The sequence below is a fragment of the Phascolarctos cinereus genome, unplaced genomic scaffold (genome assembly GCF_003287225.1).
Source record: "Phascolarctos cinereus isolate Bilbo 61053 unplaced genomic scaffold, phaCin_HiC Scaffold_5;HRSCAF=322, whole genome shotgun sequence".
NCBI classification, from domain to species: domain Eukaryota; kingdom Metazoa; phylum Chordata; class Mammalia; order Diprotodontia; family Phascolarctidae; genus Phascolarctos; species Phascolarctos cinereus.
Genome location: NW_027555958.1, coordinates 323,908,149 through 323,935,648, shown reverse-complemented (window position 1 = coordinate 323,935,648; position 27,500 = coordinate 323,908,149). Strand labels below are relative to the sequence as shown.

The 27,500-nt window shown below is 37.0% G+C and overlaps 1 protein-coding gene across 4 annotated transcripts in view; it reads right to left on the bottom strand.

Moving 5' to 3' along the window:
* The window catches only part of DAP3 (death associated protein 3), a 49,532-nt gene that overhangs the window by 16,064 nt on the left and 5,968 nt on the right, over positions 1–27,500 (bottom strand). For 3 of the 4 annotated variants that reach the window (XM_020991587.2, XM_020991586.2, XM_020991585.2), the window contains exon 2: positions 15,021–15,067. In XM_020991587.2, the coding sequence (XP_020847246.1) occupies positions 15,021–15,065 (45 nt within the window). In that variant the 5' untranslated portion in view covers positions 15,066–15,067. Of the gene's footprint in view, positions 1–12,117; positions 12,220–15,020; positions 15,068–27,500 lie in introns of those variants that run through there. The other variant, XM_078156159.1, reaches the window with a different exon arrangement.

Below are 27,500 nucleotides of genomic sequence, written 5' to 3'. Positions count from 1 at the left end.
GGATAAAATTGAAATCAACACAATGAACTAATAAATAGAGCTAGAATTGGTTTTATGGGGAACAAAAAATACCCCTCCCAACCCAATAAAATAGACAAACCATTGGCTAATTTGATTAAAAAAAAAGGGGAAAGAAGAAAACCAAATTACCAGTATCAAAAAACGAAAGGTGTGAATTCACCATCAATGAAGAGTAAATTAAAGTAATTATTAAGAGTTATTTTACCCTATTATATGGCAATATATCTGACAATCTAAGTGAACTGGATATTTCCAAAAATATAAATTGCCCAGATTAATAAAAGTGGAAACAGAATATTTAAATAATCCCATCTTAGAAAAAGAAAGTGAACATCAATGAACTCCCTAAGAAAAAATCCCCAGGGCCAGATGAATTCACAAGTTAATTCTACCAAACATTTAAAGAACAGTTAATAACCAATACTATATAAACTATGTGGAAAAATAGGCAAAGGAATTCTACCAAATTCCTTTTATGATACAAATATGGTGCTGATACCTAAATCAGGAAGAGCCAAAACAGAGGAAGAAAATTATAGACCAACTTCCCTAATGAGTATCAGTGCAAAAATTTAAAATAAAATATTAGCAGAGAGATTACAGCAATATATCACAAGGATAATACACTATGTCCCGGTGGGATTTATACCAGGAAGGCAGGACTGGTTCAATATTAGGAAAACTATCAGCATAACTGACCTTATCAATTATAAAACTAATAGAAATCATACGATTTATATGATCATGTTTCAAGAGATGCAGAAAAAGCCTTTGACAAAATATAACACCCATTCCTATTAAATACATTAGAGAGCAAAGGAATAAATGGAGCTTTCCTTAAAATAAGTAGTTATCTAAAACCATCAGCAAGCATTACCTGTAATGGGGATAAGCTACAATCCTTCACAATAAGATCAGGGGTGAAGCAAAGATGCCCAATATCACAATTATTATTCAATACTGTACTAGAAATGCTAGCTACAGCAGTAAAAGAAAAAGAAATTGAAGGAATTAGAACAGGCAATAAGGAAAAACTATTACTCTCTGCAGATGATATGATGCTTTACTTACAGAATCCTAGAAAATCAACTAAAAAAGTACTTGAAATAATTAACTTTAGCAAAATTGCAGGACATAAAATAAGCCCACATAAATCATCACCATTTCTACATATTACCAACAAAGTCCAGCAGCAAGAGATAGAAAAATTCCATTTAAAATAACTAGAGACAATAAAAAAAACCTGGCAGTCTACCTGCTAAGAAAACCCCCAGGAACTATATAAACACAATTACAAAACACTTTTTACACAAATAAAGTCAGACCTAAACAACTGGAGAAATATCAACTGTTCATAGCTAGGCTGAGCCAATATTAAAAAAAAAAATTCTACCTAAATTAATCTACTTATCCAGTGCCATACCAATCAAACTACCAAAAAACTGTTTTATAGAGCTAGAAAAAAACAAAAAACAAAATCAAAATTCATCTGGAAGAATAAAAAGTCAAGAAATATCAAGGGAATTAAATTTTAAAAAACTGAAGGTAGCCTAGATATACCAGATCTCAAAGTGTAATAAAGTGGCAATCATTAAAACAACTTGATACTGGCTAAGAAACAGAGTGGCTGATCAGTGGAATAGACTAGGTATACAATACCTAGTAGTAAATGACCATAGTAATTTAGTGTTTGTTAAACCCAAAGATGCAAGCTTTTGGGACAAGAAATCACCATTTGACAAAAACTGCCAGAAAACTGGAAAACAGTATGGCAGAAACTAGGTATAAACCAACACCTCACACTGTATACTAAAATAAGGTCAAAATGGGCACACGATTTAGACATACAGTGCGATACCATAAACATATTAGGGAAACACAGAATAGTTTATTTGTCTGATTTATGGATAAGGGACAAATTTCGGATGAAACAAGAGAGAGAATTACAAAAAGTAAAATGGGTAATTTTGAATATTAAATGAAAAAGTTTTTGCACAAACAAAATCAATGCAACCAAGATTAGAAGGAAGCAAAAAAACCGAAAATTTTTTTTACAGCAAGTATCTCTGATAAAGGCCTCATTTCTCAAATATATAGAGAACTGAGTCAAATTTTTAAGAAGACAGGTCATTCTCCAAATGATAAATGGTCAAAGATGTGAACAGGCAGTTTTCAGACAAAAATAATCAAAGCTATCTATAGTCATATAAAAAATGCTCTAAATCATTAATGATTAGACTAGAGAAATGCAAATTAAAACAACTCTCAAGTACCACCTCACACCTACCAGGTTGGCTAATATGACAGAAAGGGAAAATAATAAATGTTGGAGGGGACATAGGAAAACTGGAACACTGATGTACTGTTGAACTGATCCAACCACTCTTTTTTCCCCATTTATTTATTTATTACTATTCAACATTCACTTTTATGAGATTTTGAGTTCTAAATTTCCTCCCCTTCCCAAGATGGTATGCAATCTGATATAGGCTATACATATACACCCATATTAAAAATATTTCCACATTAGTCATATTGTGAAAGAAGAATCAGAAGAAAAGGGGAAAACCACGAAAAGAAAAAACAACAACAAAAAAGAGAAAATAGTATGCTTCGATCTGCATTCAGACTCCGTAGTTGTTTCTCTGGATGTGGATAGCATTTTCCATCATGAGTCTTTTGGAATTCTCTTAGATCACTGCATTGCTCAGAAGAGCTAAGTCTAACAAAATCAGTCATCGCACAGTGTTGCTGTTATGATGCACAATGTTCTCCTGGGTTCTACTCACTTCATTCAGCATGAATTCATGCAAGTCTTTTCAGGTTTTTCTGAAATCTGCCTGCTCACCATTTCTTATGGAACAGTAGTATTCCATTACATTCATATACAACAACTTGTTCAGCCATTCCCCAATTGATGGGCATCCCCTCAATGTCCAATTAATTCTTTGCCACCACAAAAAGGGCTGCTATAAATATTTTTGTACATGTGGGTCTTTTTCCTGCTTTTATGATCTCTTTGGGATACAGACCTAGTAGAGGTACTGCTGGATCAAAAGGTATGCACAGTTTGATAGCCCTTTGGGCACAGTTCCAAATTGCTCTCTAGACCAGACCGTTCTGGAGAACAACTTGGAACTATGTCCAAATAGCTATCAAACTGTGCCCAAATAGCTATCAAACTGTGCATACCCTTTAATCGAGCAACACTGGGTCTGTATCCAAAAGAGATCAAAAGAAAGGAAAAAGGATCTATTTGTACAAGGGTATTTATAGGAGCTCTTTTTGTGGTGGCAAAGAATTGGACATTGAGGAGATGCTCATCAATTGGGGAATGGTGGTATGTGATTTGAATGGAATGGAATACTGTTGTCGTATAAGAAATGACGAGCAGGATGATTTCAGAAAAACCTAGAAAGATTTACATGAACCAATATGGAATGAACTGAGCAGAACCAGGAGAACACTGTACACAGTAACAGCAATATTGTAAGATGAACAAGCATGAATGACTTAGCTATTCTTAGCAATACAGTGATCCAAGAAAATTCCTAAGAACTCATGATGAAGAATGCTATCTGCCTCCAAAGAAAGAACTGATGGGAGTCTGAATGCATATTGAAGCATACTTTTTTCACTTTCTTTCTTTTTTGGTTAGAGTTTTCTTTCACAAAATGACTAATATAGACATATTTTACCTGATTGCACATGTATAATCTGTATCAGATTGCTTACCTTCTTAAGGAGGCGTAGGAAAGGGAGGAAGGAAAAGAATTTGGAACTTAAAATTAAAAAAAAAAAGAATGTTAAAAATTGTCTTTATATGTTATTGGGAAAAAGAATAAGATATTATTTTAAAAAATCAAAGATGACACAATAGCTGATGCCCACAAATCAAAGGCTAACCTTCTCTAATGCTTTGTTATCTATCTCTTTAATCCATCTGTACCCTTAACAAATGAAACAAAGGTCATCTGTCTTACACCAGGTTATGTGACTTTATTTACCCAAGTGGTACTGACACCTGCAGCTGAAAAGCAATGAGACTAAAATGCAGTGGAATATTCTAGTTTTTATCTTAATTTTTACAAATTTTAGAAAAAAAAGACAATATCACTAAGTTGGTTTGGGGACAGAATGCAAATTCAAGCTTAGTTTTAGTACAGCCTTGGGCAATTAATTTACACTTTAGGGAGGAAGAAAGTTAAGATACTATAAATTTTTTGGATTCTGGACTTGTGATTTCGTGTGTGTGTGTGTGTGTGTGTGTGTGTGTGTGTAAACAGCTAAATGCAGTATATAAACTGCTATATCAATGCAGATCAGCACTTTCTGCAACCTATAGTCTAGAAATTTGCCTAGTGCACCCTGAAGAAGGATAATTTGTCCAGGATCACATAGTATGGGTCGGAGGTAGACCTTGAATTTAGTTGTTACTATTCTAAGGCAAGCTGTTTATTCTCTATTCCATGCTGCCTCTCATTTGTAATCACACTTTTATCAACCTTTTTCTTAGTGTGTCTGAGTTCCCCAATGGTACTGAGCACAGTAAGTCTTTTATCACCATTGTTATCACCTAAATGAACAAGACATTTTGAAGACAAATGAGATAAAAAGTCTTTTGCCTTGTCTTGTAAGAATCTGCATATTTATCACATAGAAAGAGCTATACTAAGTGTGGTGGGGAGCTATAAAAGATGATTATGAACTTCAACATGGATCACAGGACCACAGACTGAGAGTTGAAAGGGACTGTAGAGATTGTTTAATCCAACCCTCTCATTCTATAGTTGAGGAGGAAGAGGTAAAGATACTTGTTCAAAGTAATACAGATAATAAGTGGCGGAAACCAGGCCCGTTGTCTCCAAATCCAGTGCTCTCTTATACCATACTAGATAATGGTACCCTTCTAGTTTCATGGCTTACAACCCTACAATTACTTTGTATTTGCTTATCTTTTTCATTCCACCTATCTAATCTGTCATACCATTCTACCAATTTTGCTGTAATGTTTTGTAAATTTGCTCCCTTCTCTGTATTTTTAAAAATTTTTTAAATATAAATTTATTTTTAGCTTTCAACATTCACTCCCACAGGTTTTTGAACTCTAAATTTATACCCCATCTCCCCCCCTCCTCCCACCCCAAGATGGCATGCATTCTGAATATCCCTTCCTCTAGTCTGTCCTCTCTTCTATCTCTTTCCCCTTCTCTTATCCCCTTCCCCTTCTATTTTTCTGTAGGGCAGGATAGACTTCTGTACCCCATTTCCTATATTTCTTATTTCCCAGTAGCATGTGAAAACATTTTTTTTAAACATATGTTTTTAAAACTTTAGGTTTCAAATTTTCTCTCTTCCTCCCTCCCCACCCACCCTCATTGAAAAGGTAAGCAACTCAATATAGGTTGTACATGTGCACTTATGCAAAACACGTCCATAGTAGACATATTGTGAAAAACTAACTCTATTTCCCTTAATCCTATCCTGGCCTCCCATTTATTCTATTCTTTCTTTTGACCCTGTCCTTCCTCAGATGTATTTATTTCTGATTACTCCCTTTCCCAATCTGCCCTCCTCTCTTGTCCCCTTCTCTCCCTATTTTCCTGTAGGGTAAGACAGATTTCCATACCCAACTGAATGTGTTTTACTCCCTCCTTAAGCCAAATCCTATGAGAATAAGATTCACTCCTTGTCTCTCACCTTTCACCATTTCCCCTCCACTGTAAGAGACTCTTCTTTTTCTTTTTTTTTGTGAGATAGTTTACCCCATTCTACCTCTCCCTTTCTTCTTCTCTGAGTATAATCCTCTCTCATCCCTTAATTTTATTCTCCAGATATGACCCCTTAATCTTCAACTCACCCTGTGCCTTCTATCTATCTATCTACATATACATACATGTAATTTTTTTCCTCCAACTATCCTAATACTGACAAAGGTCTCATGAGTTATAAATATCATCTTTCCATGCAGGAATGTAAACAGTTCAATCTTAATAAGTCTCTTATGATTTCTCTTTCCTGTTTACCTCTTCATGTTCCACTTGAGTCCTGTATTTGAAAGTCAAATTTTCTATTCAGCTCTGGCCTTTTCATCAAGAATGCTTGAAAGTTCTCTATTTCACTGAATGACCATTTTTTCCCCTGAAGGATTATACTCAGTTTTGCTGGGTAGGTGATTTTTGATTGTAATCCTATCTCCTTTGCCCTCCAGAATATTATATTCCATGCCATGTAGAAGCCGCTAAATCTTGTGTTATCCTGATTGTGTTTCCACAGTACTTGAACTGTTTCCTTCTGGCAGCTTGTAATATTTTCTCCTTGACCTGAGAACTCTGGAATTTGGCTACAATATTCCTAGGAGTTTTCCTTTGGGGATCTCTTTCAGGAGGAGATCTGTGGATTCTTTCAATTTCTATTTTGCCCTCTGGTTCTAATATATCAGGGCAGTTTTCCTTGATAATTTCCTTTTTTTTTTTTTGCTTTTAGGCAATTGGGGTTAAGTGACTTGCCCAGGGTCACACAGCTAGTAAATGTCAAGTGTTTGGTCTGAGGCTGGATTTGAACTCAGGTCCTCCTGACTTCAGGGCCAGTGCTCTATCCACAGCACCACCTAGCTGCCCCGATAATTTCTTGAAAGATGATGTCTAGGCTCTTTTTTTGATCATGGCTTTCAGATAGTCCAATAATTTTTAAATTCTCTCTCCTGGATCTATTTTCCAGGTCAGTTGTTTTTCCAATGAGATATTTCACATTGTTTTCTAATTTTTCATTCTTTTGGATTTGTTCTACTGTGTCGTGATTTCTCATAAAGTCACTATCTTCCAATTGCTCTATTCTAATTTTTAAGGAGGTATTTTCTTCAGTAAGCTTTTGGACTTCCTTTTCCATTTGGCCAATTTTGTTTTTTAGGGCATTCTTCTCCTCATTGGCTTTTTGGACCTCTTTTGCCATTTGGGTTAGGCTATTTTTTAAGGTGTTATTTTCTTCAGTATTTTTTTGGGTCTCCTTTAGCCGGCTGTTGACTTGTTTTTCGTGATTTTCTTGCATCACTCTCAGTTTTTCCTCTACTGCCCTTACTTGCTTCTCAAAATCTCTTTTGAGCTCTTCCAAGGCCTGGGACTGATTTATATTTTTCTTGGAGGCTTTGGGTGTAGGAGCTTTGACTTTGTTGTCTTCTTCTGGTTGTATATTTTGATCTTCTTTTTCAGCAAAATAAGATTCTATGGTCTGACTCCTTTTGTGCTGCTTGCTCATGATCTCAGCCAATTACTTGAGTTTTAAACTCTTTGTTAAGGTAAGAGTCTGCTTCCAATGTGGAGAATGTATTGTCCCAAGCTTCACAGGGGTTTGTATAGCTGTTTTCAGAGACACTTGTAGGGACCTGTAAATTTTCAGTTCTTCCAAGGTGGTATGATAAGGGGCGAGGTGTTTATTTCTTTCCTGGCCTGTGACCAGAAGTATTCCTTTCTGTCCTGTAACTGTCAGGAAGGGATCCTCTCCACAGCCACTCCAAGCTCTACCACACCAGCGTTCCTCCTCACCCCAGCACTGTTGCCCAAAACTGTGACCCAGATCCAAACAGGGGCAAAGCAAGAGATTCCTGCCTCAGCACTGGCAAAGAGATCCCTGCAGTCCCTCTCTGCTCAGCCACTGGATTCCCCCTCAGTCTGTGGGCCGGAAGCTCGGGAAGCAGCTGCCCCCCCCCCGGCCACGCTCCTGGGGAAAGGAGCTGAAACCCCACCTTCCTGTCTCAGCACAGACAGAAACAGACTTTTCCCACTGACCTTTTAAGTTGTCTTTGGCATTGGTGGATTGAGGAGTCTGGAAACCTCCACAGCTGCCTGAGATTTAGTCCTCTGAGGCCTGCTCCAGGTTTGCTGTGGCCTGCGTGCTTACGCCATGCTGCGCTCCCAGCCAGGCGTGATACACTTTTCTGATCAATCATCCAGGTTGTCTTGGGCTGGAAATTTGTTTCACTGTCTTTTTGTGGGTTCTGCTGCTTCAGAATTTGTTTAGAGCCATTTTTTATGAGTATTTGAAGGGGTTTGGAGGACAGCTCAAGCAAGTCACACCTTTCACTCCTCCATCTTGGCTCCACTCCCCTTCTCTGTATTTTCACCCATCCATAATCACCGTGGTCATTTTAGCCTGGAGTATTTTAAAAATTAGCCTTGTAGCAGGTTTCCCTAACTTGTACCCAGCTCTCTTCTACTCCATCCTCCCTTCACACAAGCTGCCAGAATAATTTTCTTTAAAATATTATTTTCATGTGTCACATGCTCTTTGTGACAATTCCTCCTCAGACATCTCCTTATTTCCCACTGGTCTCATTCATTTTGGACTTCTTTCTCCACACCTCTCCCACAGCTTTTCAGCTTTTTTTGGTGTATAGTCTCCATTCATATGTAAGCTACCTGAGGGCAGAGATCATCTATCTTTTTTGTATCTGTATTCCCAGCACTAAGCACAGTGCTTCCCACATAAATGTTCCTGGTCTGTTGACTATCCAGAGGCTATAGTTGCTCCTTGATTTCTGTCATATCAACTGGTATTCTACTTCTCTTTAATACACTTCTTCCATTCCATTCATGCTAGACCTTACCATATTTGTCATATGTAGCTTAAGTATTCATATCTCAGTATCTTTGTTCATGTTGTTCATCAAGCTTGGATGTCTCTTCTCCATTTTCATAGTTTTTTTCCCGAATCCATGCCCAGTGGTAGTTCAATTACAAAAATCTTACCCATTTAACCGTCCTATCCTAATGACTCTTTCCCTACCTTTGCCCTTTATACTCTAGTATTATTTATCCTTTATCACACAAAGGAATATATAAATAGGTGCATTTGTTCTCCTATTTCTATTAGAGACTTACCTACACCTATAAGCATTTATCCTTTGCTTTCTTTTCTCCTGACACAGGAGAAAGAGAGAAGTAACAGATGAAGGGTTCAGGAAAATGATTATAAGACTAGCATGTATGCATAATGTAAAAGTACTAGGGGGACATTTAATAGAGCTCTCTGACAAAAGCAGAACATCTAAACATTTCCAACTTGCTTTAATGAAAATATCACTCAAAAGGTGGGGAAACCAATGAGGGAAATTTCTAGTCTGGATCTGATTCTCAATCAAAAGAATAATTATTTGCTTGATTGCATCTTAAGATATGAGAAAGAGAGCAGTGAAATGGAGTCTAACATGTCCTCTATGTTTTGGCAAAGCAGATTTCAAAGGTTTCAGAGAAAGGACAAGTAGGATCCCTTGGTCTATAATTCTACAGGGAAATCCAATTCAGAAGAAATGGACAGTTTTCAGGAATGAAATTCTAACGATGAAAAGGAGAGCAATTCCAAAGAAGAGGAAAGGAGAATGAATGGAGGATGTTGTGTAAAGAGACTGATGCAGATAAGAAGATTAAAGAGATAAGGTGGTGCTGCTCAATATGCTTTACTCCAGGTTTTTCTGACAAGGAGCATGGTTTTTAGACTAGAAAGGGAGAGAACAAAAAAATGACTAACAAGAATATAAACCAAAATATTCCTAATAGCATTTTGTGGTAGCAAAGGATTGGAAACAAAGTATGTGCACATCAGCTGGATAATGGCAGGAATAAACTATTATACGAATACAAGGTAATACTAAGGTGCAGGGAGAAATTTTGAACGAAGAATTCAAAGAAACTGAGGATGATCTATCCAGTGCTTCTTAAACTATGAGTTGAGACCCCATATGGGTAGTGCTGAAGGGGTCACAAATGGAAAAAGTTTAAGAAGCCCTGAATCCTATACAAACTGATGCAGAGTGAACTAAACAGAACCAAAAGAAGATACAAAAACCAAAACAATTCATGTGAAAAGATCACTAAAAAGATATTGAATTCTTAGTTATTAAAGCTCACAAATCACAGGCAAGTGGGCTTGATTTCAATATCTAGCAAAATTCTATAATGTACCAACACTACTACTACTTTTCTGTAATGTATAAGAGGGATAGTTAGTGAACAACTAAGAAAGGGACTAGTGACCAGAAAAAGCCTGCATTGTTTTATCAAGAATAGGTCCTGACGGAGCAGCTAGATGGAGCAGTGGATAGAACGCTGGCCCTGGATTCAGGAAGACCTGAGTTCAGATCTGGCCTCAGCCAATTGAGACTTACTAACTGTATTACCCTGGCCAAGTCACTTCACCCCAGTGCCTTGCCAAAAAAAAAAAAAGTCCTGACATGTTAATTTAATTTTCTTTAACAAGATTCAGAGATGTGGGATGGTTATAGATATAATTTGCCTAGATATTAGGAAAACAGCTCACAAAGACACTCATAATATTCTCGTGGAAAAAATATAGTGTGGTGTAGTTAATAATAACAATAATGAATGCTAACATTTATGTAGTGCCTGCTATGTGCCAGTCACAGTGCTAAGCACTTTATAATTATTATCTCATTTGATCCTCACAACAACCCTGAGAAATAGGTACTATTATTCTCCTCAATTTACAGATGAGGAAACTGAAACAAATAGAGATTACTGTTTGAGGTCGAATTTGAATTCAGATCTTCCCAACTCCAGGCTGTCCTCTATCTACTACACCACCAAATTCCCCCAACATGACAACATCCAGGCTGACTGGGAAACGGTGGAACAGCTGGAGTCATACAGTCAGTCATGAGTGATTAGATGTTAGTTTCTAGTGTCTTGCTTCAGGAATTTCTGAATAGCTTTGTGCTATTTAACATTTTAATCAATGATGTGGAGAAAGGTACACAGAAGACACAAAATGCCTGGGAGTAGCTGGGGTTGCATGCATATTGAGATTAACTATTCCTATCTCAAAATTTTGTCTGGGAGAACAGTCTACATGCCACAGCCTCCTACTCCATGAATCCACAGCTCAGGCCAATCTGATCAGTAATATAGTTTAGCTACCTTGTGGATTAAATAAGATTTTGTGAGCTGCTATATATAAAATACTATTACAAACTATTCCAAGTTTCAAATAACCAAACCTTAGTAACATAACCTGTTCTGTAAGCTGCAGACTGCTTATACTGTATTGCACTATCACCACTACACATCTGATTATAAGATTCAAGGGGACAGGTCATCTTTTTTTGTATGTCCCCAAAGCATATGCGTATGACAGCAACAGATACTTAAATTTTTAGAAGAATGAAAAAATAAAAATTAGAAGTAATATTAATGTATGCTTATGAAAGTATTACAATTGTTAAAATCCCAGATTTAGTAATTTTGGGAAATAGCTTACTTATATTTTAAACTGATATCTATTCTCTGAAAACCACCAGCAGATATCTCTTAAGATTCTAAGTTTGCTGAAGTTCATTTCTTCTTAGCTACAAACAGTATCTTGCAGTGGGTGCTATGCATACAATGGATGCTCAAATAATATAACTAGCTGACAAAAAATATATTTACAGCTATATTTACTTTACTTCACTGGTTATTGAAGCGATGACATTATTACTCAAATTTGGCATAAATAGGCCTAACTGTGGTAGAAATACTTATTAATATAGGGAAAAGGGAACATAGGATAGAAAAACACATGAACTTAAGCTTCTTTAAATGGCAATACTAGCACTTGAAAAACCAGAGTTTGAAGGGCCACAGGGTGGTGCTATTTCTACAGTAATCCATGACTATAAGTCATGCCCTTCTTCAGCAAACCAAGGGCTAAGAAATAGGTGGGTTTTTTTTTTTACTTCTCACACGTTTATGTGTGAAATATGGCATTACTCAGTTGGTTGTCTATTTCCAAGGGAAACAACCAGCTGCACCCCTGCCTTTGCACTTCCAGAACGCAGATGTTGAGTAGCATTCTTCGTGAGTCAATTAAGCAGAGGTCACCCTGAACTAAGTAACAAAACCCAACATCCTTTCATTGACATGTCATGGCCAGGAGCCTCTCAGAACCCAGGATTTTAATACAAACCACAAATACTTCTTGCTTTAATTTTGTAGGGCTAAACAGGATTTTTTTTGCATTAAAATAAGTGGCACAGAGTAAAGACTCCTCTTTTGAAAATCTCAATAATGTGCTTAACAAGAGACTAGACAAACCACAGCTCAATACCTTGTTTCCTCTTTCCATGTGGCTTTATTCCTACTCATCCAGTAGTATTCAAGAGGGACTTGAATACATGCAATATTTTCTGACAGGCACTGGGAGTTCAGAAGGAGATGATTGATAAATTCCATTGGGGAAAGGGAAGACAATTATAAAGATGGCTGGAGTGAATCTTGTCCATGGGACAGTGCTACATTGTTAAGTTCAGAACCTGTTTTTTCTCAAGCACCACCACTCTACTCAAATGGCTTGAAGTCCCTATAGGTTGAAATCGACAGAAATAGAATTCAGATTCCTTTTTGAGTATAAATTTACCACAGAAAGCACCAGGCAACTTACTGTTCTCCCTCCCTCCCTCCCTCTCCCCCAATTGGGGAGACAACTCTTTTAACAAAGAATAAGAAACAAGGAGAAATGTTTTTTAGTAAAACCAACCAACTCATAAACTATGTTCAACAATATGTGGATCATGCCAAGCTCATAGGCCTTTACTTTTGCAACGATGAGAGGGAGGTTCATTTTATCAAATCTTCTCTGAGGCCAAGGTTGGTCATTATAATTACACAGCACTGAGTTTCATTTTATTGTTCTTTCATTTATTTTGTTGTAGTCACTGCGTATATTGCTTTCATGATACTGCTTGCTTCATTCAAGCCTTCCCACTTTCTATGTATTCTTCAAATTCATTGTTTCTTATAGTGTAGCAACACTCTATAACATTGAAGTATCACATTTTTCTAGGCTTCCTTCTCAACTCATGGGCATCTAAAAGTGCTACTATGAATACTGCGGTATATGGAATCTTTTTTCCTATGTCTGACATTCTTGGGATAAATGCCTAATAGTGGAATCTCTTGTGTCATTGGGTATGCACATTATAGGCACTTAAAAAAAAATAAGTCAGAATTTCAAATTGTTATACTTGCTTTCCTATAGCCCCGGCAATATTAACGATTTTTATCTCTTGTCATCTTTTCCAATTTGCTGGGTTTGAGGTGAAGCTTCAGGATTGTTTTGGTTTTCAATTTCTTGCTATTAGTGATAAGTAGTAATCTTCCATATAGTTAAAAGGTTGTAATTTTTCTTTTGAGAACCACTTGTTTCCAAATGGCTCTTGGTCTTATACATTTGTCTTAATTCCTCATAAATATTTTGGAGGTCAGATCCTTAAGCTGAATGATTGGGGGCAAAGATTTTTTCCCCCATCAATAATTTCTCTTATGATAGCTGCCCTATTTTATTCATACAAAAGCATTTCAATTTGATGCAACAGAAATCCTACAATCAATTCATTTTGTGATTGCCTTTATTCTTGTTGGCTGAGAATTCTCCCTCTGGGATGAAGAAAGATGGGCACACTAACACAGGTTGGTCAAGCTATGAATTCATTCCACGAATCTTTAAAGCAATTAGAATTACATCTCCCCTCCAAAAGTGACTAAAATGTCTATACCCTTTTTGGTAGAGATGCCACTGCTAGGCATATATCCCAAGGTGGTCAACAATAAAAAGAAAGGTCCCCACATACGCCAAAATATTTATAGCAGAACTTTTAAATAGAAGCTGAGAATTAGAAACAAAATTATACCCATCAACAGGGGAACTTGCTAAATAAGTTGTTGTACACGAGTGTAATGGAAAATCATTGTGCTACAAGAAAGGAAGTAAATGATGAATGCAGAAGAATGGGAAGACATATAAATTGATGCAACCTGAAGTAGAACCAGGAAAGCAACATACACAATGACTTCAACAATGTATATATATATATAAAAAAAAAAAAAAAAAGCAAAACTGAATGCTATGAAACTATAATGATCAAGCCTAGCCTCAAAAAAGAGATACAAGGTGTCTTCCTTACCTTCTTTGCAGACGCAGGAGACACTAAAGGCAAGGAGCCCAACTATAATGTCAGATTTTGTGAATGTATTAGCTAGTCTTACTGAACTATTTTTCTTATCTTTTTTTTTTCATCCTTTGTTATAAAGGAAGAAGAGGAGATACAATAGAAATAGAGGTTAAAAAAAAAAAGAATGTACTCTCTGGCCATTCTTGTGAAAGGTACTTGCTATGATTTCCTTTTAATTTTTACAGATGTGATCTTCTGTACTCAAGTTGTGTAATCATTTTAAGCTTATTATGGTATATGACATCAGGGGTTGATCTCAATCCAATTTTGGGCAAACTGCTTTTCCTTTTCCTCAGCAATTCTTGTTAAATAAGGAGGTCTTTCCCAAGTAGTTTGCATTTGTAGGTTTATCCAACACTGGGTTATTGCTTTCAGTTGTTTCTGGTTTTTGTTCATTTGGCCTGTTTCACTGATCTCCTTTTCTAATTTTTAACTAGCACCAAATAGTTTTGATGGTTACTGTTTTGTAGTATAATATGGGGTCTAAAGTGCATTACTTCTTCATTCCTGTTTGCTGTTATTTACTTTGAGATTTGAGACCTTTTTGTTTCTGAAAATGAATATTATTTTGTCTAGCTTTATAAAGCACCCCATGGTAGTTTGTTGTTATTTTTATATTGGCTCAGCCCAACCATGAGCAATGAATATAAAATTATTTTAGTTATTCTTTATTTATTTAAAGAGTATTTTGTAATTGCATTTATATTAAGTCTTTTAAGTCTTTAAAGTCTTGGTAGATTGACTCCTAGATGTTTTCTGCATTTAATAGTTACTGTGAATAAAATTAACTTTTCTTTTATTTCCTCCTGGGCTTTGTTATTGTTGTATGGAAATGATGATTTCTGTGGATTTATTTTCCTATCTAGCTACTTTACTGAAGCTACTAATTAGTTTCCCTGATCATTTTATTTAAACAAAAACTCATTATTTTGGATGTTGGATAAAAATTGCACTGAAATAGAAACTTGGCAAAAGAATCATAAATCTGTTGAAGACTCACCTTATGACTCTTGGAGATCAACCGTATCACCTTTCTCAGCATCATTCCTATAAGAAAAAAAAAGGTGAAATTTCACTGGAGCCAATTGACTGTCATTTTCCTGTACAATAAGTGGAATTTTTCTTGGTTTTAGGCTGGAAGACTGGCCCCATGATCTTGGTAAGTCCATATGAATAAGTAGATGGTGACATCAGCCGTCATTCAATTTAAGATGAAAACTAATTTCTCTGTAGTTTAGAGTTGGATATTCTTAAACTCCTTGAGCTGGACGAAGTCATCTAGCCTAAAGTTGTAGAAACCTTTTAAACATCTACGAGCAATGGAGAATTTATTACTTACAAAGCAGGCCATTCTAATTCCGAAATCTGCCCCCCTGTTACTGTTATTTACTAGCCCAAGTCCTCTAGATCTTATAGAGAACAAATTGAGGTGCCCCTGGAAAAGAAAGCCTCATTTGATAATTTATTCTTCATAAGATGCCACTGAATTTTCAATCTGAATGAACTGAAGGAACTTTAGAATATATGAGTTTCTGCTTCTGTTCATACTGGCCAGACAGTTCAAATGTGTTCATTAAAGTAGTAATCCCATCCCCCCTCCTTCATTATATGAAGCATCTTTCTGTCTTTCTTTCTTCCTTTCTTTCTTTCTTGTGAGTGTTATGCATCTGAGGCTGGATTTGAACTCAGGCCCTGTGTCTTATCCAGTACACCACCTAGCTGCCCCCAGGACATGGATTTCTATCATTAAATTGATATGCTAGTAATGTACCATAACCAAAGTTCTCACATGATATCTAATTATGTCATGGAGGTGACCCTGAGATTTGAAGACTATGTCAGAAAACCTGTAGAATGTAAATTTCTGGAGGACATTTTTTTTGTTTTGCCTATTTCTCTAGTGCCCACCAGAGTGTCTTGCATGTAGTCGGTACTATGTTTGTGGGAGTGAATTGTTGGACTAGTTTACATTAAGAGAGGCATAACCATGAAGTGATTATTTCTTTGGCCATAGCAATTTATGAAACCATAAAAAGGCATGGAAAGGTTATGATCTGTATCTGAGAAATGAGTAACCACTAACCACATTTGTGAATCACTTTTGAAATATGAAGTATGGAAGTAACAATCCTTAAAAAAAAAGGTTTAATAAACATATCTCAAAACAAACAAAAAAACAAACCCCAAGGTTCCAAAGGTAAAGGATACTATGCTATAGTGGAAAGAATGCTAGATTCCTCAGACTTGGGTACTAGTCAAGTCTGAGATGAACTTCTGAAAAATTAACTGGAAATCAAATGACTTCAATTTAAAGAATGGGTGGGTCAAAGAACAAATTATAGAAACAACAATTTCATTAAAGATAATGATAACAATAAGACAACACCAAAATTTGTGGGATTCAGCTGAAGCAGTACTTAGGGGGAAATTTGTATCTCTAAATGCTTTCATCAACAAAAGAGACAAAGAACAGATCAATAAATTGGGCAGGCAATTAAAAAAACTAGAAAATCAACAAAATCTAAAAAATAAATAAACACCATGATAGAAATCCTGAAGTCAAAGGAGAGATTAAAAAGTTAAAAAACCCACTGAATTAATAAATAAAACAAAGAGCTATTTTTTTCAGAGCGAGGAACTCCCAATGAAATGGATCAGCTATTAGCTAATTTGATGTAAAACACTAACACTACCAATTACCAGCATCAAAAATAAAAAGGTAAATCCACAATTAATGAAGAAAATGAGGAGCTATTTCACTCAACTACAAGAAAAAAAACTAACAATCTAAATGAAAGGGATTAATATTTACAAAAATGTAAATTGCCTAGAGTAATAAACCCAGAAATGGAATACTTAAATAACCCTACCATTGAAAAGAAACTGAACAAGCCACAAATGAATTCCCAAAGAAACAAAAACCCAGGACCAGATGATTTTACAAGAGAAATCTACCAAACATTTAAAGAACAATTAGTTCTACAGTAATATACTCTTTGAAAAAATAGGTAAAGGAGTACTACTAAACTTCTTCTATGACACAAATATGGTCTTGATACCTTAAACCAGCAGTCAAAACAGAAGGAAAACTATAGGCCAATTTCCCTAATGAATAGTGATGTAAAAAATTTAAATATTAGTAAGGAGATTACAGCAATATATCATAAAGATCATACATAATGACTAAACTGGACTTATACCAGGAATGTCATGCTGGTTCAGTATTAGGAAACTTACAAACATAACTGACTAACAACATAAACAACCAAAACCAAACCCATATCATTCAATAGGTGCTTTTCACAAAATACAACACCTATACATTTTTATGTAACAGCAAGTGAGAACAATCCCAGTGGCACTCCAAATGAACTTAACTCAAAGCATAAAAATGTCTACTTACTTCAGTCTCTAGAATAAGCACAAATAAGGACACTGAAAAAGGTCCATAGACAATGTAATTAATGATGAGGTACAGCTTTTCTTTGTGAGTTTTTAGCCTTATGTGATGACATACTCAAAAATAACATTTATTATAGTATTTTAGTATTCAATATCACATTCTGCTTGTTTTGGGACAGATGTGCAATGCGTGAGGGTTTCCTGTTAAGACATTAATGGTAGAAATTAAGGACTAATGAGAATTTATCAGAGAGTCTCTGGTTAACAAAAGGAAGGAAATAAAAAGGTACCCAAATAAAGACATTAAAACATTTCTCTATGATTGCTCAATTTTTCGCCCTTGGGACTCTCCACTATCTTTACTTCTCTAAGAAAGAACATTTCTTTCTACTTCCCAATCTAATAATTTTTAGAATCTATCTTAAAAAGTAGGGATAAAATAAATTAATCCCAGAGGCTAATTTCTTCTTTCACTGAACCATTTCAGAATTTGTGCTTTTTAAGGAAATACTTGAGAAGAATTCCAGAATTTCAGAGTTTAAGGGAACCTCAGTGGTGATTTAGCCCAATGTGTATCCTTAACATTTATTTATTGCACTACTGAAAATTCAGAAAATATTCTAATAAACCTTTCTCCAGCTAAAGCTAGATCCTACTGCTACAAACCCAATGAGATCAGCGATAGGTATACTGAGTGAACAAAGCAAGGAATAGCTTATGCTATGCTCAGAAATATATATATATATATATATATATATATATATATATATATATATATATGTATATAAACATACTAAGTTAAATCACAGAATCTCAGAGTAGGAAGATAACTTGTAATTTGGTCCAACTTCCCACATAATACAAAAATCCCTTCAATGACATCCCCAACAGGTAGATGGTCAACCAGTGCCCAAGGGAATACTTTCAATGAGTGAGTTCTCACTACTTCATAAGAAAGCTAATCTTCTATTTTGGTAAAAGTCTAGAAAATTCTTGCGTAGATTGAGCTGAAAACAGACTTTCTGTAACTACTATCAATTGGTCCTAATTCAATTGTTTTAAGCAATACAGAATAATGCCTTTTTCACATGACAGCCTCTGACATATTTGAAAATATCCATTAAGTCCTCTATCCTCACAAGTCTTCTCTTTTCTAGGCAAAACATATCTATTTCCTTTTAACTCATCATAAAAACTTTCATCCTGCTCACTCTTCATCACTCAACTAAACTTTTATTAAACATCTACTATGTGCTAAGCACTAGGAATAACAAAGAAAAAAGTGGCACTGCCTGCCTTCAGTGAATTTATAACCTAGCGAGGGAAGACAACTTGTATAAAATACATGTGAGATGACTTTTTTTTTGTGAGAGGAGCTAGCAGTTGGCTGGGGGGAGGAAAGGAAGGGAAGGGTAGGGAGTGAAATTATGGTAGTGCCTTGAAGGGAATCAGGAATTCTAAGAGGTAGGTATGAAAGTGGTGGACATCCTAGGCCTAGAGATGGAGTGCCATGTGAGGAACAGCAAGGTGGCCAGTTTTGCTAAACTGTAGAGTGCACGAAGGGGAATAAAGCATGGTAAGGCTGGGAAAAAAGGATAGGAACAATTTGTGAAGGGTTTTAAATGCCAGCAGTTTATATTTAATCCTACAGGAAATCGTAAGCCACTTTAATTCATTGAGTAGGGGAGTGTGATGTGGTCAGGCCTGGGCTTTAGGAAAATAATTTTGGCAGCTATGTGGAGGTTGGATTTAAGTAGAAGGAGTTGGAGGCAGAGAGACCAATTAGGAGGCTATTGCAATGGTCCAGGTGAGAGGTGATGAGGGCCTTCTAATTGATCTCTCTGCCTTTAGTCTCTCCCTACTCTAATCCCTCATCTTTTTCAGATGCCAGAGTGATTTTCCTAAAGCCCAGGTGTGACAGCATCACTTCCCTCCTTGATCAGCACAAGAGGGCTCCCTATTAACTCCAGGATCAAATGGAACCATCTGGCATGTAAAGGTCTTCATGACCCAGCCCATTCCTACCTTTCCAATCTTCTTCCATTCTACTCCCCTCCACACTCTTTACAATTCAGCAATATTGGTCTACTAGCTGCTCCTAGCTCCTCTGCCTTCACATGGGCTATTCTCTATGTCTGGAATGTGCTTTCTTCATTAACCTCCTGCTCTCAGAATCCCTGCGTTCGTTCCTCCAAGGAGGCCGCCTGTCCCATGCCTCCCTCCAGCTCCTAGGGCTATACCCTCTAAAGTTACCCTCTATCTACAATACTCTGTATTTATCTTGCAGGTTCTGATTTATATATGTTGTCTCCAGAATTAAACTAAAATCTCTTTGAGGGCAGCAAGGTTTTGGTTTTATTTATATTCCTAAGGACTCAGCATAGTGTTTGGTACATACTAAGACATATAGGTGGTACAGCAGGCCTGGAGTCAGGAAGATACTGAGTTCAAATATAGCCTTGGATATTTATTGGCTGTGTGACCCTGGGCAAGTCACTTAACTTCTCAGAGCCTCAGTCTACTCAACTGTAAAATGGAGATAAATGACAGCACTTTCTTCACAGGGTTGTTGTGAAGATCAAATGAGATAATATTTGGAAAGCACTTAGCACAGTGCCTGGAACACAGTATTAGAGAAATCCTTATGTCCCCTCTCCCCCTACTAAATAATTAGTAAACTGTTGTTTGATTGAATTGAAGGAGTGACTAAGAGCAAGGAGTCAAGTATGACACTTACATTGTTATTCCATGTGACTGGAAGGATAGAGGCCCCTGGAATGAAACAACAAAATCTGGAATATGGGTGGGGCTCTTTTAGGAATGATAATGAATTGTGTAGAACATGTAGAACTGAGATGTACGCACAAACGGAGTTCAGCAGAGAGACCCCAGGGTTGGACTTACAGATCCTGGAATCTTCAGCATAGAGATGATAAATAAATTCATCAGAGTTGATAAGGTCACTAAGTGGAAGAGTACAGAGAAAGAAGGAGGGAAGGTGAGAAAGGGAGAAAGCCAAACTGTCATCTGTCACAGACAAAAATGAAACAGTTCCTCCCCTAAAGGGAGCTTACATTCCACTGTCTTTAGGCACAATTGTTTAAATGTCTACCAACCCACCAAATACTAATAGCTGGTGTGTTTACTTTACCCAATTCTATCAACAACTCTGTGAGGTTGGTGTCTCAGGTATTATCATCCAGATTTCACAGATGACGACTCCAGCTTAGGGAGGTCAGTTAACTACCATGTGGCCATACTAGCAAGGTTCAGGGGAGGGATTCAAACCTACATCTCAGTTGACTCCAAATCCAGAGCTATTACCATTCAATCTACCATTTACCATTTTCTCTGCAAGAATACTATGAGATATTGTGCTGAATGCCTTTCTGAAATGAAAAAATATAGCTACATTATTCACAAAAGTTCCCTGTGGTGTGACTCTGGGTCAGGAAATGCAAAAGGCCAAAGTCTAGCAGGCTTTTCAGAAGTCTGATGCTTGTATGTCATGAATATTTCCTTTAAGAGAGTTGGAAATACTGTAGAACAGAACAGAACAGCATAAAGAAAGAAATCTGACTATGACTTAAAAGAAAGGAAATGAATGGTTATAGACAGAGCAGTGATTTCTGAGTCAGCCGTGTGCCAAAGTCAGATTACTTACTGGTAACAGCAAAAGGTCAAAGTAAATACCAAATCAAAAGGCAAGGATAAAGATGAGAAGAACACAGTGAATGTAATTAGAACAACTACAACCTAACCTCTTTAAACACTCAATCTATAAGCATTTAAAAGTGCTCAATATGTATACAAAGAATAGAACAATCCTTACTTTCAAGGATAGAGTTCTAATTTTTAATGAAGAACAAATACAAAAGTAGTTAAATACAAGGTAGTCTGGGAGGGAAAGCATAATCAATGAAGAAAACCTGACAATTTGCTGATTATGAAAAATGGGCCACTGATTTTGCTTAAAGAAACTAGACTGATTCAAAAAATATTCCACGATGAAGAGGTAAGAAGAGCTCAGAAGTCACTTCGGTCAACTCAAGGGCAACTGTGGGTGAGAGCATACCCTCGTTTTGTTTGTGTGGCAAAGCCCTAGTCCAATTCCTTATTTGGGTGTGGGTGTAACCCTAGTTTCTCAAAGGCTAAGGAATAAACTCTGGCAGGCTTTGTGTATGCTCCTAGTAACAGATTTCTGACTGCTTTTTGCTAGTTAAATAAAGAGAGCCTCATCACTAGTAGGCTCAGTCCCTTGGTGATGAATATGTTGGCTGAATATGAATATGTGTCAACCCCTGACACAAAGTAAAACACAAAATGTCCTTCAGTCCTGAATAATCCCCATCCCTTTTCCACACCAACAGTGGAAGAATGGCAAAAAAGGGCGCAGCAACTACCAGGAGTCATAATCCAACTAACTTACATAACTTCATATAAGCTAACTAACTTAACCATTGGAACTCTAAATGTAATGTGAGATATCTGTCCACTGACTGAGTGGATATAATAGTTAACATTTATATATTGCTTTACAGTTTTCAAAGTGTTTTACATATATAATCTCATTTTATCCTCACAATAATCCTGTGAAATAGGTACTATTACTATCTTCATTTTATACATAAGTAAACTGATGGTAAAAGAAGTGACTTGCCCAAGGTCATAATGCTAGCAAGTGTCTGAAGCTAGATTAGACCTCAGGTCTCCCTATCTACAAGTCCAGCACTCTAACCATGCCACCTCATAGGAAATGAATCAGTCTTGACATTCTTGCCATAAATGAAACCAGACAACAAATTGTAGCTAAATGCACAGATTCATTCTTGAGGCAAATAAAGGAATTGGTAGAGTAGGTTTTATCATATTTAAAAGCAACAAGAAATAGTTCATAGGATGCTTTGTCCCCTCATAATGCAATGTTAATAAGAAATATTTGCAAAAGATCACCAGGAAGATAAATGTAGCCTATGTTAACAATTATTACAGAAAATGAAGAGGTAAAGAATTCTACTAGATCACTACTAAGACCCTCCAAATTAAAACAATAAATACTCTGATTCTTGGGTGACGTCAATGCAAAGGTAACCACAGGGAAACAGCAATCAGCACAGTACTTGGCTCTATTAAAGCACTTAATGTATGTTTATTGACTGACATTGGAAAACATGGTTGAGAAGAAACCAGAGCCTTCAAATTACAAAGAAACTTTACATATATCTAGCTGTATGAAAACACTTTCTACATAGGTACTGGACACAGTGAGCACTGAAAAACAACACAAAAACGAAACTATTTTCTAACAGACAAGAAATGACTGGTCTCCAATGACCAATTCTTTTCTAAATCACTTGTCTATTTACAAGCAGACCAAAGACTTCTTAGAACAAATAAAATCAAAACCAAAAAACAGTGAAAATGAGAAACTATAGCATATAAGAGTTCCAACCTATTTAAAGATACTAAATCGTAAAATCTGGGAAATGGTTAAAAAGACAAAAACACGAACATAGATTTTTACCATTTTCTCAAGCGGAGAAAGACTGCTGGATTCAGAGGCACAAGTAATGACTCTAAAACTTCTGGGTTCAAATCTTGGCTCTGTAACTTACTAGCTGTGGGACCTTGGGCAAGTTTCTTAGTTCTTCTAGGCCTCAATTTCCTTATCTACAAAATAAAGAGGTTGTATAGGATGGACTGTAAGAGTCTATCTAGTTCTGTATCCATGCTCTCATAAAGTTTAAACAATATAAATCAATCCCCCAAACAAGGAAAATCCAGGAACCATTTCAGCCAGCAAGTACTTGATCTCACCAAAGGTGGGAAAATGGCAGCAAAGGTAACATCAGTTTATAATATAAATATGTTTCTAAAATCGTACAGATTAGAATGGAGGATAATTATTATGGGCAATATCACCTCATAAAATGGTGAGAATAATGGAGAAAAAACTTTATAGGAAGCATGTTAAAAAGCCCAATTAACCAGATGCTCCTTAGAGCATTTAAGGATGAAACTGTGAGGCCAAGATTTCTGTAACAATCAATTTTTTTGATTGTTGTTGTTGTTGCAGAATTTGTCTGCAAAAGGGAGAAGAGATCTAGGAAGACAGCTTGAAGGGATGACAGGGTCAACTGAGGGCTTTTAAGGATGAGGGAGACCTAGGCATGCTTGTAAGCAGAAGGTATCAGTATAAAAGAAAGACTGTAGAAAGAGGTGGTGATTGTTGGAGAAATTTGCTGGCAGAAACAGACCAAGAATACATTAGAGGGACTTAACTTGGCTATGCTGAGGGCTACTTCTTTGTAGACTGGAATAAAAGGATGAGAAAATGGGGTCATCAAGGGCTTTTGAGATGTAACAGGAGAAGAGGGAACCTAAGGCAAATAGCCTCTTTTTTTTTCCCCCACAGTAGAGTATGAGTAGAGGTTCCCTGCCCCCAATAAGAGGGTGTACTAAAGAGAAAAGTTTGTAATGGGTGCTATGGAGTGTGTTAGACAATCAATTAGGGAAGATTAAAGGAATTGCCTTGCTACATATTAATTAGGGAAGAGTAAAAGAACTAACTAGCCACATTAAGGACCTAGTTGAACAGTGGATCCAGTCATAAGTTTTGTGACCTCCTGGAGTATGACTGATGTAGCACTGGGATTTGGTAAGGAATGAATGTGGACAAAAAGGGTAAAGAAATCTGAAAGAAGACAACAGTGTAATGCTGAAACTGGTTAACTGCAGAGTTGAGGTTCAGAAGAGGGGCAAGTTACTAAAGACATTTCACTGGGAATAAAAGGTGGGCCAGTCACATCTGGGAACCATCGACAATGCTGGAGAAGATGGCCCAAAAGGCCCATTTGTAGTGCTTGGAAAAAAGAACCCTGGAAAAGCCTCCAGTAAACTAGTAGATCCTCTATGGAAGATTACTTTAAGACCAGCACAAGAACTGCAGTAACAAAGTGTATTGGGGAGAAGCCACACTGATGAAACACTGGATCCAAGTCATTTCTGAAACATTTTCATGATTCACAAGTTTAATAACCTTATTGAAAAGCATACGAGGTCAACTTAGAATGTGTTCTTAGTGACCTGAAGCTGAGTTCTAGTGATCAAAGCTTTCTTTTCTAAACCCTAAACCATACAGAGGGGAAAAAAAGCCACATTTTCATTTTGTTTCTCTTTAAGAGTTCAGGGCAGAAAAGTCCAAATACACCAAAATATTAATAGCAGCACTCTGAATTAGTAAAAACAAAACAAAACCGGAAACAAAGTAGATATTCATTGACTGAGGGATAGTTAAACTGTGGCACATAAATCCAATGGATTACTGACCATAAGAAACATTGAATGAGGAGTTCAGAGAAGTGGGAAGAGATGTATGAACTAAGGGAGAACTAAGAGAACGATACATAGAATGATTAAAATAACAGCAAAAGGCTGCCGAACTCAAAATGCAATGAAGTATCTTGGTCCCTGAAAAAAGAATGAAACAAATACCACTACTTTCTGGAGAGGCCCAGCACTGGGTACAGAATGTTGCATATTCTGTCATCAATGGGAAGAGGGGGAGCATGGTGGTACATAATAGGCCACGACCACAGGTAACAAAAGGCATCAGTAAAACGCAATTTTTAAAAAAGCTCACAGCAACTTATTCTGGCTCTGCAAAGTACACATGTTAAGGGATACATTTTGCAGTCCTTTTCGCATGGTTATTTATTTTGTATTATTTTCTGTAAGAGGCTGCAGAATAGTGAACAGAAGAGAACTGGCTTTGAAATCAGGAAAACCTGGGTTTGGGTTCAGGTTTAGCCTCAAGTCACTTAAACTGCGGGGTGGGGGTGGGGGGCCGGCAAGCAACCATCAAGACATGCAAAATAGTGCTGATTTGCACTGGTGGAACAAGTTCCTCCTCACCCACCACTCAAGGGTGTGCCTCCACAATGAAGGGTATAGAAGTTGCATTTGCAATGGCAAGCATGAGATCCTCCCAAATGAACAGAATCTACACTTGCAACCCCTGCTGAGTCTTCCAAAGTGTGCTCCACTTCCTCATGCACAAGCTAAAAAAGCTTAAGAACACCTGCCCTGCCCAGCTTGGAGTGAAAATACAGGTCTGGTCAAAGTTTTATGTGTATTTAGTATAGACATATGTATGTACATGTTGTTTCCTCTGAATGACTGTAAGCTGCTTAAGGATGAGAGGTGTTGTGTATCTTACACCTAGGACAGAGTCAGGCATATAGTAGGAAGTATGGCTGACCCATGGGGGCACTTGAAGCAACCCCCCCCCACCTTCTTGCTGATGTCCTTTCCCCCTTTTCCATCCTAGTCTGGCACTGAAACTCCATTTCTACCCCTGCTAGAGGGAACCTAGAATCCCCTCTTAACTCAGACAAATACACCTACTCTCTCTGTCCCAAGAGTTGGTGGGCTACTCCTATGGGGGCATTTTGCATTGCTGTTTAGTTGTGTCTGACTCTTCATGACTCCATTTGGAATTTTCTTGGCAAAGATACCGGAGTGGTTAGACATCTCCTCTAGATCATCTGACAGAACAGGAAACTGAGGCAAACTTGCTCAGTAACTTGCTATAAACAGCAAGTAACTTGCTGAGGGTCACATAGCTGGTAAACGTCTGAGGTCAAATTTGAACTCAAGAAGAGGAGTCTCTTTGACTCCAGGGTCGGCACTCCATCCATTGTGCCACCAATTGCCCTCCAATGGGGGCAGACACCTCAGTGCATCCTAAAGATTCTTGAGCCTTGCCATCATCTGCTGCCCTGACGGTCTCCCACAGGTGTTGCTTATATTTGTAAAGTGCTTAGCACACTGCCTGATACTAGGCACCACATAAATGCTTATTCTAGGGGAGATGAACCCTAGGCCTCGAGGCCACACTGTGGCTTATTTTCTTCCCTTCCCTTCTCCAAATAGGAGTATAAGCTCTTAGAGATAGGGAACTATCTTCTTTTCCTATTTGTATTCACAGTTCTCAGCAACAGAGTTAAGCACTTAATACTTTTCATCCATCCATCCATCCTTGGATCCATTCACTTGGCTTCCCTGGAGTAAGGTTCAAGGACACAGAAGTAAAAACAGTTATGAAATACTTTAGTTAGATAAAGCCTCAGACAGATTGCTCCTAAAACCTCTGGCCTGTCAGAAATGGGAAATATTAGTACTCACCTATGGTTCCAGGGATAGGAAAGATTGAATACATATTACGCCTTCCAAATGAGGTGGTTAAGAAGCAAGGCTGAGAAAGGGATTCTGGTGCCAGGCTATAAAGAGATTTCTCAAAGAACTGAAGAAGCTGTCTTCAATAATTAGTTAATAATGCAGGGACAAAGCCTGGGATCTTGGAGAAGAGAACCATAGCAGAAATGAATGGAAATAACTTATGCTATAAGCATATACAGTGTTAACTCTACAAAGTCCAAAAGAGATGTAGTATAAGCTGTACTTTTACTGGTATTTCCAGCTACACCTCTACATTCAAATAAAATAATCATCATTGGCAGGATAATTTTCAAAAAGGAAAGAATGTCATAAAAGTAACCATAATGTCTAAAAAGAAACAGGTAAAGACAATAAAATAATTAAAATTCGGTTTCTGTTTGTATTTCTGTTCTCATTGACCAATCTTTTATTTAAAATAAGATACTCTGGGGCAGCTAGGTGGCGCAGTGGATAGAGCACTGGCCCTGAAGTCAGTAGGACCTAAGTTCAAATCCGACCTCAGACTAGCTCTGTGACCCAATTGCCTTAAAAATAAAATACTCTGTTCTCACTAAGATCTCTAATGCCTATGATTAAAAGGGAATGTGTGAATGAATTACATATGCACGTCGGAATCTCACACTTTTCATTTTTTATAGCAACACTTTCAGATACTGGGGCCAATCAAACCTATAAGATCCTACTGTAACATGAAGCTAACGTGCTCATTCTTTGAAAAAGGACCACAAACAGATCCTAATGCAAGAAATGTTAACTGTTTTTTTCTTTCTTTTTTTTTTTGGGTGAGGCAACTGGGGTTGTGACTTGCCCAAAGTCACACAGCTAGTGAGTGTTATGT